The sequence below is a fragment of the Castor canadensis genome, chromosome 2 (assembly GCF_047511655.1).
Source record: "Castor canadensis chromosome 2, mCasCan1.hap1v2, whole genome shotgun sequence".
Classification (NCBI taxonomy): Eukaryota; Metazoa; Chordata; class Mammalia; order Rodentia; family Castoridae; genus Castor; species Castor canadensis.
This window is the reverse complement of record NC_133387.1, coordinates 60088249-60107995: the sequence shown is the minus strand read 5'-3', so window position 1 is coordinate 60107995 and position 19747 is coordinate 60088249. Positions and strand designations below refer to the sequence as shown.

General features: G+C 32.1%; 1 protein-coding gene across 6 annotated transcripts in view; it reads right to left on the bottom strand.

Annotated features, from left to right (window-relative positions):
- Cacna2d1 (calcium voltage-gated channel auxiliary subunit alpha2delta 1) overlaps positions 1-19747 on the bottom strand; it is a 437884-nt gene that overhangs the window by 11995 nt on the left and 406142 nt on the right. For 5 of the 6 annotated variants that reach the window (XM_020156667.2, XM_020156666.2, XM_074064873.1 and 2 more), the window contains 12 exons: positions 16078-16175; positions 12722-12809; positions 10149-10211; positions 9369-9472; positions 8424-8510; positions 7649-7716; positions 7232-7270; positions 5709-5780; positions 4478-4630; positions 4344-4396; positions 2057-2112; positions 1508-1637 (listed from right to left, as the gene is read on the bottom strand). In XM_020156667.2, the coding sequence (XP_020012256.1) occupies positions 1508-1637; positions 2057-2112; positions 4344-4396; positions 4478-4630; positions 5709-5780; positions 7232-7270; positions 7649-7716; positions 8424-8510; positions 9369-9472; positions 10149-10211; positions 12722-12809; positions 16078-16175 (1011 nt within the window). Of the gene's footprint in view, positions 1-1507; positions 1638-2056; positions 2113-4343; positions 4397-4477; positions 4631-5708; positions 5781-7231; positions 7271-7648; positions 7717-8423; positions 8511-9368; positions 9473-10148; positions 10212-12721; positions 12810-13645; positions 13732-16077; positions 16176-19747 lie in introns of those variants that run through there. The other variant, XM_074064875.1, reaches the window with a different exon arrangement.

The window sequence follows — 19747 nt, the reverse complement described above, 5'->3', positions numbered from 1 at the left end:
TTAATCAAATTTATATAATTTTGCTTGCAACTGAAATAGGCCCCTGTGGTTGGTAACTCTCACAGTGAAAGAACAGATGGAGACAAAATCAAGTGCTTTAAATTCCATCCCTAGGTTTTACAGTATCTGTCTTCTTTTTTGACAATATAAAAATGTACATAGATCACGATAAATTTCTTTATAATTCTACATTTTTCAACCAAGTGGAATTTTACTTCTTTTTCTCCCCAATGAACTTGAACACAACTATAAAGTAAATCAAATGGAAGCATGATACAATATAACATCTGCAGATTAACTTAGTTCTTTGAATACATATTATGAATCCTGGGCCTCAATTAATGAAAGGCTAAAGGACTGAAATGCCTTCTACTGTATCCACTAAAAATGCTACGGTTCCATTTTCTGAAGCTGATTGTCTGATATACTCATTTCCAAACACAATAATCTTTTTTTCTGAGATCATGCCTGACTTCTCCCCTTTCCTATCTTCTTCATACCTTTTTTCTCCTCCTTGGACATAGTAGTTTGCAACAGTAAGTCATAAAACATACTAACTACGTCCATTAAACATTCTTGATAGTTCTGGTTAACCCCTTCTTGAAAAAATATTGTTTTTATAGTTTTAGACTACTTTTCTGAATTCCCTAGCAACTAACTTCCAGCACTTTCAGAATCTCAGGTTACTTCACCTCCTCATATTTCCCCTTCTCTCTAACATTTCTTTTGAAATAACTGCTTTCTGTCTCTAAAAATAAAGAGCCCCAACTCTGTGCTTTGTAAGCTGTGACTTGCTGCTCAGTTCCTAGCCATCCCATGGCGTGGATTACCACTTTCCTCTCAAACCTTCTGAAGTCCTCATGTTGCCTTTCTCGTCTATCCTATTACAACCAATTAAATTTTCCATCTCTTCCAAAAAATTTAAAGATGTTTTATGAAAGATGACTTTAACCATGATCTTAGGAAATTTTTTTTCCAGTTCCTTTAGTTTCAAATCAAAGATAACAACTAATTCTTCATGCTTGAAAAGACAGAAGTAAAAACAAACCAAAGAATACCATTTTATAAACTTGTGCAGTTACAATACATGAAAAAAAATGTGTGTGGCTTAGAAATATTATATAATTATAGATAATGATATTAAAATTAATATAATTCTGTAATTTTCTCAGAAATTTTTAACGTAGATTCTTTTAGATTTAAATGAATTAAAATATAACCAAATCCCTCTATGTTCTGCCTTAAAAAAAGAAGCAATTATCTTGATTATATAATTATTATTGCTAAAAGAAATATGACATCAAAGTTAGAATTTTAAAATTACAAATTTTAAAGCCTATAAAGAAACTGAAGCTCTTGACATTTTTAACTTGAAATAATTATTCATACTCCTCACTCTCCTGACAATCTCCATTATTTTCTGCAGTGATTTATAATCATTACTTTTATAAAGTGGATGCTATTTCTTGTGAATTAGGACTTCTCCAGATATAAAAGAACAAAGTACCTGGAACAGTTTCCACAGTCTAACACGCCACTGAATGATTTACTATCATTATCGAAGAAATACTGGGTTTGTTCCGTAATGCAGCTCTGCTTTGACAGGGAGGCAGCAAAGTCATCGTCCTCCATCTCAACTGTGGGAGTCAAAACAAAGATCACAAACCATGAGGGGACACCACAGTCATTTCCCCAGAGATGGGGACGGGGCAACTAAGGTTAGGACAAAGGTCTCAACTGACTTGTTGACTGCTGCATAATATCCTGACCACCCCTGATAAGTATACAATAGAATTAATATAGCATGTACAATGTACAGGCCAATGGGAGCTAGGAAAGTTTATAAAACATTAGGAAATAGTTGACAAAAATTTACTGAAGTGTTATTTAGCTGATCTCTCTCTCTCTATCTCTCTCTCTCTTCCTCTCTCTCTCTCACACACACACACATGCACACACACACACACACACACACACACACACACAGACCCACATACACACAAGAAGAAAATTTTAATTGTTATGTGACAATGAAAATATCTGAGCATTTACCTACCTGCCTCAAGGAGCCGGGGAAAGGTCAAACTCAAGAGCAACTGCTGGAGAATAGACCTGAATTTTTAAAATGAATAAATGATATAATTCTAAAAGTTTTCCTTTATAAATTTCACAATAGAAACAACAGTAGTTTTAAGTGTACACATATACATAAACACACATTTCCTTTTCATCATTTTTGGAAACATTGCATTTACTCATAGGATGCTTAGGTGCATTTCATATAAGTATTTCTTAAACTATACAAAACATTGTAACTGTTTCTATCCATAAAAGAGTCATGAAGTGAAAAGTGTTTGGGACTGAGAGACTTAAAATATAAAAGAGCTTAATATACATATATTGTATAAAAGGCTTAACATAATATATTGTGCAGAAGTGGTAACTATGAGGAAAAATGTCAAATATTTAAGATTTCAGCACATACATTTTTACATCCAGGATTTAGTTTTAGAATCTTTTAGTTTTTAAAACTCTGTGGTGAAATATATACACACATAAGCACTAATGACCTTTCCTGGGCCACAAGTTTGGATTTATGATCTGTTTCCTTTACAATATAGAATATATTTGTCAATATGTAATATGACATTCACAAAATATACATATTACACAGAGGGCATATGGCACGTTTCAGTTTTATAATGACACCTGAACCAAATATTAGCACAGAATCATGTGGAACTGGGTCCAAAAATAAATGATGAGTGCAGGGAGATTTTAGCCAGAAAACAGGACAAAGACAAATGTTTCAGGATCTTGCAATGTACAAACATCATACACAGATATCACCATCAAATAGAAGACATCATTTGTCAGAAAAAAATGAGATTTTTTGATTCAAAATATTCTCTGTTACTTTAACAAAATTATATAATACTTAATTTTAGATGTGAAAAGCTCAAAGTCAGATGAATGTTATTATCTGTGTGGAATAAGGCTGACATAATACTGTATGGTGGCTGCTCAAACACAGAAAATAGGAAAAAAAGAGGAAGATAATGGATCCCGGACACCTTTAAGAAGAGATTTAGAAATGTGAGTAATCAGAACTAAGCAATAAGAAATGTGATCTTTAAGAAAATGTGGTATCTATACACAATGGAATTTTATGCAGCCATGAAGAAGAACGAAATGTTATCATTCGCTGGTAAATGGATGGAATTGGAGAACATCATTCTGAGTGAGGTTAGCCTGGCCCAAAAGACCAAAAATAATATGTTCTCCCTCATATTCAGACATTAGATCAAGGGCAAACACAACAATGGGATTGAACTTTGATCACAAGATAAAAGCAAGAGCATACAAGGGAGATATGAGGATAGGTAAGACACCTAAAAAACTAGCTAGCATTTGTTGCCCTCAAAGCAGAGAAACTAAAGCAGATACCTTAAAAGCAACTGAGGCCAATAGGAGAAGGGGACCAGGAACTAGTGAAAAGGTTAGATCGAAAAGAATTAACCTAGAAGGTAACACCCACGCACAGGAAATCAATGTGAGTCAACTCCCTGTATAGCTATCCTTATCTCAACCAGCAAAAACCCTTGTTCCTTCCTATTATTGCTTATACTCTCTCTGCAACAAAATTAGAGATAAGGGCAAAATAGTTTCTGCTGGGTATCGAGGGGGTGAGGGGGAGAAGAAGGGGGCAAGGGAAGGAAAGGGAGGGGGTAGGGGAAATGGGGGAGAAGTGACCCAAACATTGTATGCGCATATGAATAATAAAAAAATAAAAAGAAATGTGATCTTCCAGACTTTCCATAGTGCCTCAAAAGACAGTTTCAATGTCTTAGTTTCAGAGGTGGCCGGGCACAGTTGTGGTATGGGAGGTAAGGAGAGCAGAATCAGTGAAAAAAAGGAATTTGATTTCAGCAACACCAGGCCTCTCAAACTATATCAATCCTCGAATGAATAATAAGAAGTAACATGTTAAGTCACCATATCATCAACAAAATCAACACAGCCACCTGGATAAGGCCAGTAGATTATCTTTTATAGAGCAATACTCTAAAACTTCAAGGAATTGAGTATATACCACAAATGAATAGTTCTAATATAACCACAGGAAAGAAAATCTCTAAAGAGAATGAAGTTTGCTTGAGGATAAAATTGTTTTCATATAAAAATTAACAACTGTTCATTTGTAAATACTTCTAATATGTTCTATTAAGAAAAGAAAAAATAATTCCCATAGTAACAATTTACCTGCTCCAAAATCTGTATTTTTATTAAATTACTTCCTATTTTACAAGGCTTTCTCTTGTTACCATAAGTTTCTGACTTACCAGGCAGCAGCAGTGGCCCACCAACCAATTTGAAGTATGTCTGCTATGGATGGCTATAAAACAAAATAAGGAAGTCATTACATTGTCCATGCTTGAAGTCCCTTTAAATCAGTCCAACTGTGGATTTTACTGACCACGTATGCTGAGCGATGTCCTGCTCCTTGCTTTGGTGCAGCACCAGGCTCACACACTGACTGGTAATCATAAGATTTGTTAAAAGCATAAACTGATACATTAATCAGGTGTCTCATTAAGCTTGGATCAATTTCTCCAAAAAATCGTCCAATCTGGTAAAGAAAAATTATTAACGTTTTAGATTTAAACCAAATATCAACATCTGAACCAGTACAGTGGAAAAAATAATGCTAAGACATTATGAACTAAAAAAACTCAAAAGCTCAAAAATAAAAGCCAATGAGAAACCTGAACATGGCATCATGAAAGAACCAAAATGAGGTGAGGTAGCCTCAGTGGCTCTCTGTGGTATTTTGTTTATGGGATGAATGGACACAGATTACCAAGTGTTAAGGCCACGATAAGATGCCTCTTGGGCAGGAGAAGAGGGTTGTGTGGGAAATAAGACTGAGGTAGGAAGTTGCAGTCATGTAGGATGAATCAGTTTAGAAAGGACTACAGTTATTGATAGTGCACTGTACATTTGTTACAAGTAGATTTTAGGTGTTGTTATAAACATACACAATGAAAAACAAAAGCAAACAAACAAAAAGCCAAATGCATCCTGGAGAAGTTAGAAAAAAAAAAACTAATGCAAAGGGGATTAAATTATAAAAAGGAATCCATAGGGACTATGATGAACTGAAGTCTCACCTAAAGGAACAACTGTGAGCTCTTTCAGCTCTAACATAAACAACTGCAATTCAGTAAAACAGCTCAGTGTTGTTTTTGATCTTTAGCTTCTTTTTTTTTTTAAAGAAGTCAGAAATGTAGATGAAAAAATGATCCCAGTTGCTGCAGTTAGATCAAATCTGTTTAAAATACTAATAGCCTACGTGCTTGGACAAGAAACTGCAACAAGCAGTCATACATTAAATTAGACATTGTCATCTGATACATATTTAATGTGTAATAATTTTGTGTTTCTAAAAGAATGAAATTTCTATTATGTTAAAATCCTTAACTATATGTTTTAATTGTAATTATTGGTACTGAAAAGTAAAATCAACAACAAAAAGGTACCCATAGCATGCATTTTTTAATGACTTAACATTGTATTAACCATTTAAAAAATTTTTACGACATAAATAAAACAACTCATCAATTTCTAAAACTCTTCAAATTTTTTAAAAATTTTGATTAGGACATATATTTTATAACCCCTTCTTTCCCCGTACTTTAGTTACCTACCTGATTAGTATAATCATCATGATTTGCCATTAAAAGAAAACCACCATCATCAAGAATCACACAATCCATTACCTATTAAAATAAAACAAGATGTTTAGGAAGGTCAGAGTGCTTTCTTATTGTTATTTCATTCTATATAGGTGATTATAGCAACAAAAATGGGAGAAAAAAATAAAATGACTGCATTTTCTCTTGAACATGTATGCCTAAGATTCTGATTATAAATTAAAGGCATGCATATATTCATATAAAACTTCCAGGCCTTGATAATCTATCACCAACTATGCATTTATAACTGTCAACTCAGTCTGAAGAAATTATTATAACAAGTCAGTAATAATCTTTTTACAACTTCAAAATCATCTAAAATTGGAAAGGCCAAAATATTTAAGATATAAGTATTTTATTATTTTAAGCACATACTTATATTGGCAAGACATCTAATATATTTGATTTACTATATTTCATAGACTAAATGAAGAAATGAGCTGCATAAGATTTATAACTATTTTATATTTTTGCATTTAAAATGTTGGATTATAAGAGATTTAAAACTAGAAATTAAAACAAAATATGTGATGGCTGAAAAAACTTCACTCTGAAATATAGAAAAAAATTCCTATCCAATTTAAATTATGTATAAATGTATAAAAATCAATTTAATAATTCCTATTGAATATAATCAATTGAAAACATTGTTCTCACAGTTAGAGACATAATATGCCCCTTCTTTAATTTGGAAGCAGCTTCATAAAAACTTTGCTCTGGAAATAGTTACTACACAGACTATGTAAAATAGATAAAGTATAAAAATTAAAAAAATATGTTCGCTTATAGTTTTGCAGGAGTGACAGAGATGATATGAATGCTTGGCTTTCCTTAGATATACCTTAAGACACACATTAAATGAGCTAGAATAGTGAACTTCAACATTCTCTCAATTAGAATAATTTATCTGGTATTATACTTAGAACACCTTCAATTTATTCATTTTTGGACAAATATGGTCACATTTTCTTTTCTAATTTCTCCAACAGAAATGGAAGTATACAAGACAAAGTAAAACCAATTCCTTGAAAGCAAAACTTTATAATATACTATGCAACTTTGGGGTTTAGTTACATGTTTCCTATCACTATAAACTGTGTGAGCAATTTCAGAGAAAGTTCAAAGTTGAGGGAAATTGGGAACCAACAGGATTCTTTGGTTAGTAACTTCCCATCCAGAAATGGAAGTGAAGATAAATACATAGAAAAGAACCCAACACAATTGAGGAGGATGCCATCCATATGGATATGACCTTTTTTTTTTTAACCTTCCCCTACTGAGTGAATTTTTAAAAGAAGCATTTAAAGTTAGGAATTCAAACCATATAGATTCAAGTTGGTATCTATTAATCAGGTCACTTTTCCCTAGATCTTGCAAGCATTTGATTAAAAGTACCCACATCTTTCTTATCATTAGTCTTAGCAAGCAAAGAGTAATAAAAGAAAATATTGTAGTTAAATTAAGAGTTTTCTTACATCACTGTTTCTTTTGCAGTCACAAACTGGACCAGCACACTGAAAGAAGGAAATATAATTATCATTTCACATTTTTTAAAAAGGTGGATTTTAATTATATCTTATTAATTATTATTATAATGCTATAATAGAAAAGTCTGGAATAATTTATCAATAAAAAATAAGATTACATAATAGTATTCCATAAGAAAAATAAGTATTTGTTTTATCTTTAAAATAAGATAATATCAACCAATAGGTACCTTATATATGTAGTTTTGTTTTTTATTAAGTAAACAAATGTTAAAAAAATGGGAATTCATATTTCTATTTCAATGTAGTAGCACTGAAAATTTACTTTTCCACTGTATAAGGTCATTACCTTTTATTTGAACTTTGTCATTAGTATAGCATAAGAAAAAAAAAAAATTATCTTACCGGATCCCTGATTGAGGTTTTGGTGAAATTCTCTATCCAGGAATTTACATCAATTTTTATTCCAACAACTAGAAAAGTTAATTTGAATTAATTTAAAGCCATAATTTTTGCATAATCTTTGCTATTAATATTTCAGGTAATTTATACAATAGCAAATAAATGTTGGATTGAATATGTTTCTTACAGAAATGTATCTCTTGGGGTTTTCATTAAGAAATAATGCTAACAGTGCTTAAACTAGTACATAAACTGTAATTTATAGTCTCAGAATAGTTTATTCACTAATCATAAACTGGCCAATTAATACCATAAACTAGGCTAAAAATACGATGTCAGGGAAGTCTTATAAATATGAGATCATTCAAGTGGAATGTTTTAAGAAGTTTCCTTGAACTCCACCGCTCACATTTTAATTATTACAAGTATGTACACCTTTGGCCATACACCTTTGTATGTATTTGAAAGTAGGAGAGACATCTAGATTATCAAAGATTTAAATTTTGATAGATTACACAAAATTGGCTGTACTAATTCATCAAGAGCATATAAACACATACACTTTTTTGAAAATTCCTTAAATTTATGGAGTATCAACTTGATTTTATTCCCAATTTCATAAGTAACTGATTGTATATTAGTTTATCATTTAAAATTTGTATTTCTTTGACACTATTTTGTTCAGGGCTTTCTGAACAGTTTCTTGACAGTTATTGTCAAATTATGATATAAACATAAATTTTGTCATGATTATGTATATTATGTCTACTACACTCACCTGCAGGTTTAAGAAGTTTTCCTTGGATATATATTTCTACAGCTTTGCTTACCATAATCCCTGATTCATAGGCACTGGGCCCACTTTCTAAAAGAGATAAAGGAAAAAAAGAAAACAAACCAATGAAGATGAATCATAATGCTGACTTTCTTTCAATGGATACAGGCAGACATGTTCTGTTTATAAAGAGATGTGTTTCTCTCTCATTTCTTCATTGGAATGTCCATGAACCAGTTTATATAAATTGATTCATGGACATGAATTGAAAAACTTTCTTTTACCTACATCCACAATTCATTAGAATGCACACCAAATCTCAGTTTTGTAATATTTGCTAAAATATTGGGGATGCTGCTGAAGTGAAATGGAAAGAGTGATCTTGGATTCACAAAACTACCTTTGCCTTGCATGAGACGTATGTCCTAGGATAAACCTTTGAAATTCTCTGAGCTTCAGCTTCCTCATTTGTGAAATGGGAGTAAAGAATAACTGTGCTCAGAGACACTGAAGTATTGAATAAAATGTTTTGAGGAAAAAACTTGATAAAATACTTTTAAAATGGGCTATAAATTTTTATAACCACCAAATTATGAAACTAATACAGATAATATGCAATTAATCAATTTACCCACCTTATTTAATTCATTAAACATTTTTCAATGCATTAGTTGTGATATGCGGGATTAGCGACATATGTTTCTATTTATTATGAATGCCTGTTGGCTTTTCGTTATTGGGTAACTTCTTTCAGTGTATGCACTTTACCTCTAACTAAATGGATGTTTCTTTTCTGTTTTCCTAAAGCACTGCATTTGCAGTATGCTTACTGACTATTCTGAGCCATTAACATAAAATACATTAATTTGGGGGAGAGGAAGTAGTAGGAATAATTTTTTTAATTAAAAAAAAAGGACTTAAGAAAGCTGAGTTCCAAAGAATACTTACTGTTAAAGAAGGGAGCAGTGAAAACATAGTTATCATTATCTAGGCTCCTTTTGTAGAAGCTGTCTTCATATGTCTCTGGGTTTTCTTGCCAATTTTCTCCGGCCCTAAGGAGGAAATGTCTCATCATTTGTATTCTTTAAACTATGTGATAACCTACTTTTCTCTTTGTGGATACACTGAGCTTCACAGGTACGGCTAATTAAGTTAGTGGTAATTGATAGCATAAGTAATACATATTACTAAACAATATATCAGCATAGCATTGAATAAAGAATTAGAAAAGGCTGACTCCTACTTTTGCTCTACTGTTTACTACTCAGAAAATTATATATATGTTAGCTAAGAGGTTAATTAATATTAATAACCCTTGGTGACTATTCAGCCCACTGCATGGACAGTTTTTATGATAGACAGAGATAAGATGCAGGAAAGAACAGTGATAGTATTGAAGTGCTACACAGATATTGCTGTACATCAAAATCATTATGCTCATTTAACAAGCTTTGGTTGTGACTACAAAGAGATAAGTCCCTTTAAAGCCCTCTTAAATGTTGTAATAAATATATATGACTAGCAACAATTTCACTGAAGAATCTTATAGTATCGTTTTTAAGAGAAGTGGAATATTTTAACAATGTAAACACTTTAAACAATGCCTGCAATTTAATTTACTAACAATGATTGGCTTCTCTGAAAATGGCTTCCTTACACAGTAATGTACAGCTCCTTGGCACAGTCTGTCATAAGGTACTTATTTTTACAGATGTTATTTGAACTTACTCTTTGGGATAAACTCTGGTAATCCCACCATCAGTCACAACAAACCGTGCTTTTACTCCCTTGCTGAAACAGAATGAAAAGAAGGAACATTTTTTTATTAAACTCACTCTAAGATACTAAGATGTTGGTGACACAAAATAAAACAAGTTCTTAAAACAAAGGAAGCCAAGGTAAATATATCAGTAGATGCAAAACCATGTTTTAACAATTGAAATATTTATGAAATAAGTATTGAAAGAGAGTGTACTTGAGGAAGACATCTCAGGGAAGAAAAGGTAGAGCTGCATTTTGAAGATGGAATAGGAATTAGCAGGGACCACAGAGAAAACAAGACATCATATGTAGAGCAAAAGGTACTTATAAGGAAATATGAGTGAAGAAAGCTGGTGTTTGGTGTAAGGAAGACAGAAGGCAAATGGAGAGAAATAAGAGGAAGGCATGATTCATCTACAAACTTCTTAACAATGGTTAGCTCATGAATGATTTTGAAATCCATGCTAAGGATTCCATCTTTTGTGTGTTGAGACAGGGTCTTGCTATATTATCATAAATTGACCTGGAACTCTTGATCCTCCTGCCTCAGCCTCCCAAGTGCTGGGATTAAAGAGACGTACCACTATGCCAACTAAGAGTTCTAAGAACATCCTTTCATGATAAAAGCTCTGATGAAACTAGTAATAAAAGGAATTTACCTCAACATAATAAAGGTTATATACACCAGGCCTATAGCTAACATCATACTAAACAAAGAAAAACTAAAAATATTTCCTCAAATGTCAGGAATGAGACAAGGGTGCACACTCTCTCCACTCTTATTCAACATAGTCTTGGAACTCCTAGCCAGAGCAATAACACAGGAAGAAGAACTAATAGAAATATAAATTAGAAAGGAAGTAGCCAAATTATCCCCATCTGCAGATGACATGATCTTATAACTAAAAGAAGCAAAAAAAAAAAAAACCACCAAAAAACTCCTAGCTTCAGTAAAGTAGCAGGATACAAAATCAATTTACAGAAATCAGTAGCCTTTCTGTACACCAACAATGAACAGATTGAAAAAGAATATAGGAAAATAATTCCATTTATAATAGCCTCAAAAATAAAATACCTAGGAATAAACTTAACCAAGGATAAGAAAGGCCTCTATAAGGAAAACTATAAACCATTGAAGAAAGAAGTCAAAGAAGACTACAGAAGATGGAAAGATTTCCCATGCTCGTGGATTGGTATAATCAACATAGTAAAAATGGCTATACTACTAAAAGCAATCTATATGTTCTATGCAATTCCCATCAAAATTCCAATGACTTTCATCACAGAGATTGAAAAACCAACCTTAAAGTTCATTTGGAAGCACAAAAGACTGAGAATAGCCAAGGCAATACTGAGCAAAGAGAGCAATGCTGGAGGTATCACAATATCCAACTTCAAACTGTACTACAGAGCCATAGCAATAAAAAAAGCATGATACTGCACAAAAACAGATATGAAGACAAGTGGAACAGAATAGAAGACACATATATGAATCTACACAGCTACACCCACCTGATTTTTGACAAAGCCACCAAAAATATACAACGGAGAAAAGACAGCCTCTTCAACAAATTTGCTGAAAAAAGTGGATCTCTGCATGCAGAAAACTGAAACTAGATCCATGTCAATCACCCTGTCCAAGTATTAACTCAAAGTGGATTAAGGATCTTAATATAAGACTTGAAACTTTGAAACTAGTACAGGAAAGAGCAGGGAATACACTGGAATTAGTAGGCATAGGCAATGACTCCATCTCTATTTTGAAATCAGAAAGGCATTGTAGAAGACTGGCCAGTATGCATTGTGTGGAAAATTGACTGGGAGTTGTGGTTAGAGGAACAAGAGCACTAAAAGGCATGAAAGTCAGTTGCTTTACTGTCTTAAAAAATGGGCTCTTAGGTTGGGTGCAGGTGGCTCATGCCTGTAATTCTAGCTACTCAGATCAGGAGGCAGAAATCAGGAAAATCATGGTTTGAAGCCAGCCTGGGCAAATAGTTTGTGAGACCCTATTTCAACAATACCCAGTACACACACACATACAAAAAGGTAGTGAAGTGGCTCAAGTGGTAAGAGCTCCTGCCTGGCACATTGATTATGAAGAAGAGAGGAAAACATTGTTAAGAAGAGAAATATTCAGCACTTAGTGATTGAATGGGAAAGGGGTAGAGAAGAAAATGTAAATGGGAATCATACTCAGATTTCTCCATTTGTTCAGAAGACATGGTAGATGCTATTAGAAAGTCAACCATACATTCACTAGAAATCCTACTTTTCACAAACACAGAGACACACAAAATGCCTATTTAATTTGGTTCATTCATACTGCAGTGCAAAGCTAGCAATGGTGGATATTAATACAGAAATGTATCCACAACTGAAAATGCAAATTGTCAACAACTGTAAAATTATTTTCTTAAGAAATTATTATCAAAGATAAATAACAAACCTTGAGTTTATGAGGCCCACTAAAAAATTTCCCAGGGAGACACTAAACTGGAATGCAAAATGCAAACTTTTTATTAGTAGAAACACATACTTACATGTTTTTCTGCTTACTCCAGTAATTTTGGACAAGTTCATTTGTAAAGCCTGCATCCAGTAGGACTCTATTAATCAAGTCTGTATTACCTAACACAGAAAAAGGATATCTGCAATTATACTCACATATTTTTAAATTAGAATATTGAAAACAAATATAATTTCTATCTGCAAATGCAATTTAGAGTGGATATTTCAATGAATTTCAATATACATTCCATAATTATCTCATGTTTTCTCTATTGTTCATCCTTGCCTTATATTTTTTGGACTGTGGAAGGAATTAGCAGTGGGAAAGCCAAATCCAAAGAGACATTGTTATGTAAATTTTGTCAAAAAGATACTTAAATTATGCCATTTTAAGAAACAGTGAAGAAATAGTCTTCCCTTTTTTGTTTGGTTGTATGGGTTAGTATGGTGGCTCTAAACCATAATAATTTCATAGGCAATTCTCTGTGTGTGTGTGTGTATATATATATATATACACACACATATATGTGTGTATATAAAATTTATATACATATAATTATATATACAAATCAATGTATATCTCACAGGATTGTTAACTCTAAGTTACACAGTAAAAACATTAAACAAAAAGTTATTGTCTTTTATAAGAAAAGGTAGCTTAATTCTCCTTTATTTTGGAATGTCCAAAAAAAGGGGTCATAAGATAATCATGGAGTAAATTTGACTTTATGAAAAAGTCAAGAAATTTTTTTGTTTGTTTGTTTTGGAGCAGTTGCGAGGAACAGAATAGTTATGCCAGACAAGTACTATTCCAAGACTAGCTTTTAGATCCTACTGGTATTGGTTCTAGAGCACAGACTTCAGGTTGTCATTTCTGGAATAACTGAAAAGCGTGTTAGCCCAAGTTCAAGGTAGCAGAAGGAATAGATAATGAGGACCAAAGGTCAAATAGTAAACATTCTTAAACAACTTTACCTTTTCCCTTTCTTGGGGGTGTTCTGCTGTAAGCCCATGAAGCTCTGAAATAACCTACAGGTACCATCTGAAATTTCACATTTATGATAAAATTTCATTTTATTCAGATAAGGAATATATGACCTTAGTGAATATCCAATTACTTTAAGAAGTAGGGGAGAGATAGGCTGAAAACATTTCAATTGGTTTTAACTTAATATATCTTTTACTTGGGATTGAAGGACCAATTTAATCCATATAGTATACTACATATTGAGTATATGAACTTATTTTTCATTATATTATTTTAGTTAGAAACTAATACATTTTAATTATCTCTAATCCTTTCTGGTAAAACAAGTGAGACTATTATTCTAATTTATAATATATTATCAAGGTTGTAAGTAATTTTATAATTTTGATCATAATTTCCTTATGCTTTAAGTGTCTTGAAATATATATACTGTAGCTGGATATATACAATGTATAAATAATTATTTGCACTGACCTTTAGCATTTTGCACCCACACAATCTCATAAACATTAGTTAAAAGATAAGAAAAAGTTTAAAGAAGCGAACCATTACAAATCACAAGTGCTTATGGAAGTTAGCAAATCAATTTAAACTTTGGTGAGAATTTTAATTTCACCAATGGGTTGAGCAGAGGTGCTTTTAGAAACAAAATTTAAACTTGATTCCTTTCTTTAAAAATTATTTAGATCAGAGACTTCAATGGCTGATACCTAGTTTTAAAGCTAGGTTTTCATATTATTTGATAACAAAAGACAAAAATTTTATTGAGAAAAATCTATAATTATCACTGTCAATGGACTATAAATATTTTTATAGCTGAGTTATTTCCTATAGTTCTCAGTTCTTCATGTGATTATATAATCATCTTAAATGTTTCTTATTGGACTTTAGGGGAGGCAAATAGAAGATAAGGTGGTATAAAGGAAGAAGATAGAAGTATGGATTATACTGAGATTTTGCTTAAACATATTTATATTTTCTTAGGGGCTAGAGGCAGTGTGAAAAAAGAATGACTCCAATTATCATACTTTGAAGGTATGATATATGTTAAGAAAAAACATTTTACAAACATTTCTGCCAGGTCTATGAGCGTATTACATAATTTTGGTATCCAATTAAAGGAATATTCAACAATGATTTTTATTTTAGTCCTTTCTTATAATGCTTGCTACTTAATAATAGGAAATAAACAATGACATAAAATAACACTTTGAAGGCTCTAGCTCAGTCAGAGTGAACCCACACCAAGAAGAAAGGTTTGGAATTGTCATGTTAAGGCTTGATGTGTAGATTTCAGCTGCCCTTGGCAGGTTTTCAGTGTGGCTATTTGAACCCATTTGTTGATTTGTGCTGAATTGGAGGTAAAATGTCTTTTCTTACACGACACATTCAAATTGGAAAGAGAGCTTTAAGATAGGCTTTTCATTTTTGATAACTGATAAAGTACTTTATTTAGTCCTTTCTGATAAGTAATTTTTTAAAAGGTAGAAAGAGGAGAAGGAAGGAGAATAGCCAATTATAATTTGAAACATATATAAATATATTTTAGGGTGAATTTTAATATGCATTTGGTTTTCCCTTTTTACTTCCCACTTGCACTGTATTTGTTCCTGAGGACAGTTTTTTCCAATGTGGTGCAGGACAATTTAATTTGGACCTTGGGCTTGCCAGGCAAACACTACCACCTCCAGCCCCTGAAAGCAGTTTTCTAGGATATTTTTCAGAAGAAAACACTTTTGACTTTTAAACTTTTTCAACGTCAAAAATTGATAAATCTGTACAAAGTCTCATAGTACAAATGATGCAAATGTACAGGAAAGACAAAAATATAAAAACTATTAAAATTTCGTATTTATCCCTACTTGATTTGCTTTATTAAGTAAATTGTAGAAGCATATTTTTAAGATAAAAATTTACTGTGATCAAAGTAGTTCATAAGGAAAGAAAACCATTGTGATGCTCTTTATGTTTTGTTTTCTACGTTACTATATTAAAATTCACACAAATTAGAAGGTATAAATATATTAACAAAAATATGTTGCTCTTTCTCCTATATATGCCAGGAGCAATGCAAGAAATCTTCAAAATATCATTCAAAATTAAATTTTCCAAATTTAAGAGGAGCTAAGATGAGCATACCCTAATTACATTTAACCTCGTGCAAATATCTATTGCTTTACTGTCAAAATTTGATTACACATAAGAATGAAATGACATTTTGAGTATACACAATTAAGGACCAAATTGTTAAATCTTGCCATTGAATTCATAAAATAAATAAACCAGCATGCCAGTAAACTAATGACTATCCTATGATGTGAGACACTTATATGAGCATAGTTATGACCATTTCAAATGTAACCACACTAAAGCAATAACTGCAAATTAGTGCATACTTACATGATGGGTTGTTTGGAGTTTTCCTGTCAATAAACTCATTAAAATTTAAAAGAAATTCAGTGTTGTTATCTGATAGTTTAAGGTCATTGCAGTATTCTCTGAAAAAAATATATTTCAGGATATTAGACATTAAAACAAATGCTTTACAGGAAAATTCGAAGCAGTAAAATTATTTTTTACTAGCTGCATGAATTTGGAAGACGTTGAATTTCTTGCTTACAATACTTTGCCAGTCAAAATAGTTTCTGCGGGGTATTGAGGTGGGGGAGAGGGAGGGGGCGGAGTGGGTGGTAAGGGAGGGGGTGGGGGCAGGGGGGAGAAATGAACCAAGCCTTGTATGCACATATGAATAATAAAAGAAAAATGAAAAAAAAATACTTTGCCAGTCAGTGGTGAGGTTACAGATAATGTTTACAAAATGCCTGGTCTCTGGACAATGCATGCTCAGAGAGTATTAGGTCAAGGGAAGGTGAATATTGTGCAAATACTGTGTACACATATATGCAAACGGAAAAATAAGACCTGTAGAAACTATTCCAAGAACAGTGAGAGGGAGGATAAAGGAGAATGATGGAGGGGTGAACTCAAGTATGATATATTTGATATATTGTAAGAACATTTGTAAGTACCACAATGTACCCCCACCCAGCACAATAAAAAAAAGAGAAGTATTAGGTTTTGTTTCACTTAATACTTTTAATATAGAAATTAAAATTTAAATTATTCATTAAGATATTGTTAAGCTCATTATATAAAGAATTACTATATTTAATAATTAGTAAAAATGTGACATCACTTTACATATTTTCAAATATCTTTACCTCAGGAGGTAAATATAACAGAAGACTTAATGAAATTGACTGAATATATTCTCTGCATTCAATCAATTGTAAGATTTTGTTTGGGGACAGTAAGAAAATATGTCCTTATAGAGACATGCTGTCAGAAAAGATAAGATTGTAGTCCAAAGACTAATATATTGAGTTATGATTTCACACAATTAGAAGCTGATGGCAAGATTTTAAAAGGACCAAATAAAATGTTGCAAGTACTTACTAACAGAACCATTTCTGAAATACCACTTTTTATTTAAAAGACATTTTTAAGATTATTTTTTTCATTTACATTAAAAATACCCTCACTAAAAAAGTATTTAAGATTTTAAAGTGCAGAAAACTGAGATTCTAAGATGTAAACAGATTTCCCCAAAGACAGTTGACTAGCAAATGGTGAAGCCTTGAGAAGCCATGTTTTCATATTCAAATGCGTTTCCATCATGAAATCAGCTATGAACCTTCACTTTGTGAACTTTTATTACCACAAAACTCAAAGCCAAAAGCAATTTTGACCTATATCAATAGTATGTAAACAGCCAATTTGGGCATCTTATTGTTTTTATTCCTGCTGACTGGCTTGGCTTAATTTTGAAGTAGTCTAAAGGTATGATTTACCTTCTGATACTCAGTAATGACAAAAGCTACGAAAATGCTGAAAATACTAGTTTAAGAATTGTTGAATTAGGAATGGAAACAACGGAGAGATAATTTAAACAATGGAAACGAGATACTGAATGCTGTACCAGTAGAATGAGTTCTCTAGCCATACGAATGATCCAGTGGACAAGAGAAAATGACCTCATTGAATCATCAAACATGAATGTGTGGCTGGGCAGAAAGCATAGAAGTTGGTTAATTATCCTAATGATTGTTCATTACAGGGCAGGGAGATGAAACTCAGGATAATCAGTCATCATTTCTTAGATTTTTGTTTCAAAGCAACTATGGCATGAGAGCAAGTGGCCATGTAATAATGTGGTTAACAACACAGCTCAGAGGTTTCTGCAGGACACATGCGATACATGTTCCTGATACACATTCCTGGTGGCAAAATTTCTCTAAAAGAAATTCACTTTATATACATTCATCATTAGTCTCTCTTAGGAAAACAATCTTCAGAAAAAATGAGGCAGTAACAGGGAGAAATGTTTTGGATAACTTTAAAGAAAAAAAAGAAATTTCAATTTGCTAAAAATCCCCTTTAAGGCCTAAAAGCTATAATTTCTTTGGGCTATTTTGTATTTCTGATTAAATGGGCTTCGTAATGTAAACAGATTTGAAACTAAAAGAACTATGGCATTGGGAATTTGGAAAATTATTTGTAGAATACCAAAGGAGAGTTTATTCCTATTTTGCTTGATAAGCTTATATGTCATATCTTGTAAGTAATATTTTTAAGTATAGGCTATATTCATCTTTATTTCTGAGTATCCAAGAAAATTGTAAAATTAATCTGTAATTTAGATTTTCATCTTTATAACTGTATGCCTGTTAAACATAGGAACCATGTTCTGTGTTTCCCTTTGTAGTCATTTTAAAATTTAAGGGAATTGCAAATATTATTATCAGGATCAAATAGCATAATTTATTTAGAAATTAACAACAGTGGCTTATTGGTAAAATTGATAAGCTCTTTATTTTAAAATAACCATGTTTAACATCTTTTATTAAATAATGCTCTACAACCACTACTGTCTTCTGCTCTACCGTCAATAATGATAACTGACACTTATTAGAGCTCATATCTTACTAAGAGCTCTGATAAGTATTTCCATACATTATCTTGTTTGAAGCTAATAAGAACTGTATAAGAGAGACATTATTCTTCAAATCATGAAACTAAAGTATGAGAACTTGAATAAGTTATGACGATGAAGATATAAAAAAATAGTAGCACTTGCATCATTGTTTCTCATCAGTAACAGAGGCAGAAAAAGGTAATTTACAGTCCTGTACCACATAAATTTCTGTCTTTTCTTTGTCTCATTTTGTCACTTTGCTTTCTATCACTCTTTGAATACACATTCAATATTTTTCCAAAAACCTTCATTGTAAGAATATTCTACTCAGATGTACGGGTTGTTCTTTTGAGATGCCTTGACATTTACTTATTCAATGTACATACTTATACCTTGGAGTAGCAAGGACATTGGTTCAAATCTCATTTTATTTAACAGCTTTAAGACTGATTCCTCATCTATTATATGGCATAGTAACATTAATTTACTACAGAGCTATTTTAAGCAGTGAATGTAAAGGGCTTAATACATGTCAAGTAAGGTTGACAACCATTGGTCTGCTCTGTACATTTCTTCCCTTCTCAGGTAAACACAGGTGAATTCTATCTTTCCAGTAGCTGTACTAATATCAATAATGACTTATGCCAGAGAAATAACCCATATGCTAGTAACTGGTGGGCTAAACAAAACCACTGCCTATAAATTAGGCATCTAGATTTTTCATCTTTTCTACCATGTTAAATAGTAAGCTGAGGAGGCCAGTCTGCATGGTTTTCTGTGTAAGAACTGGGGAAATAAGTGAAGAAACTTTCCAGAGAAAAACACATCTAAGATGGAGAAAAAATCTTATCAACATAGTAAGCCTAATTTCAGTCTTTTCTTACATTTTGTTATGTTAATATTCTGTGGGAAGCATCTCTTTTCTTAGCGTTCTCCTTAATGTTTAAAATATAAAAGGCAAATATTAATATTGAGAATATTCTTTCTAGTTAAAACTGATTTCAACAGTTTAAGTTACTCAAAATACCAAGTTAACTTAAAGTTATTCAAAGTTACTTATGTTGGTAAAGTGCTAGTAAAATTTCAGGTATTATT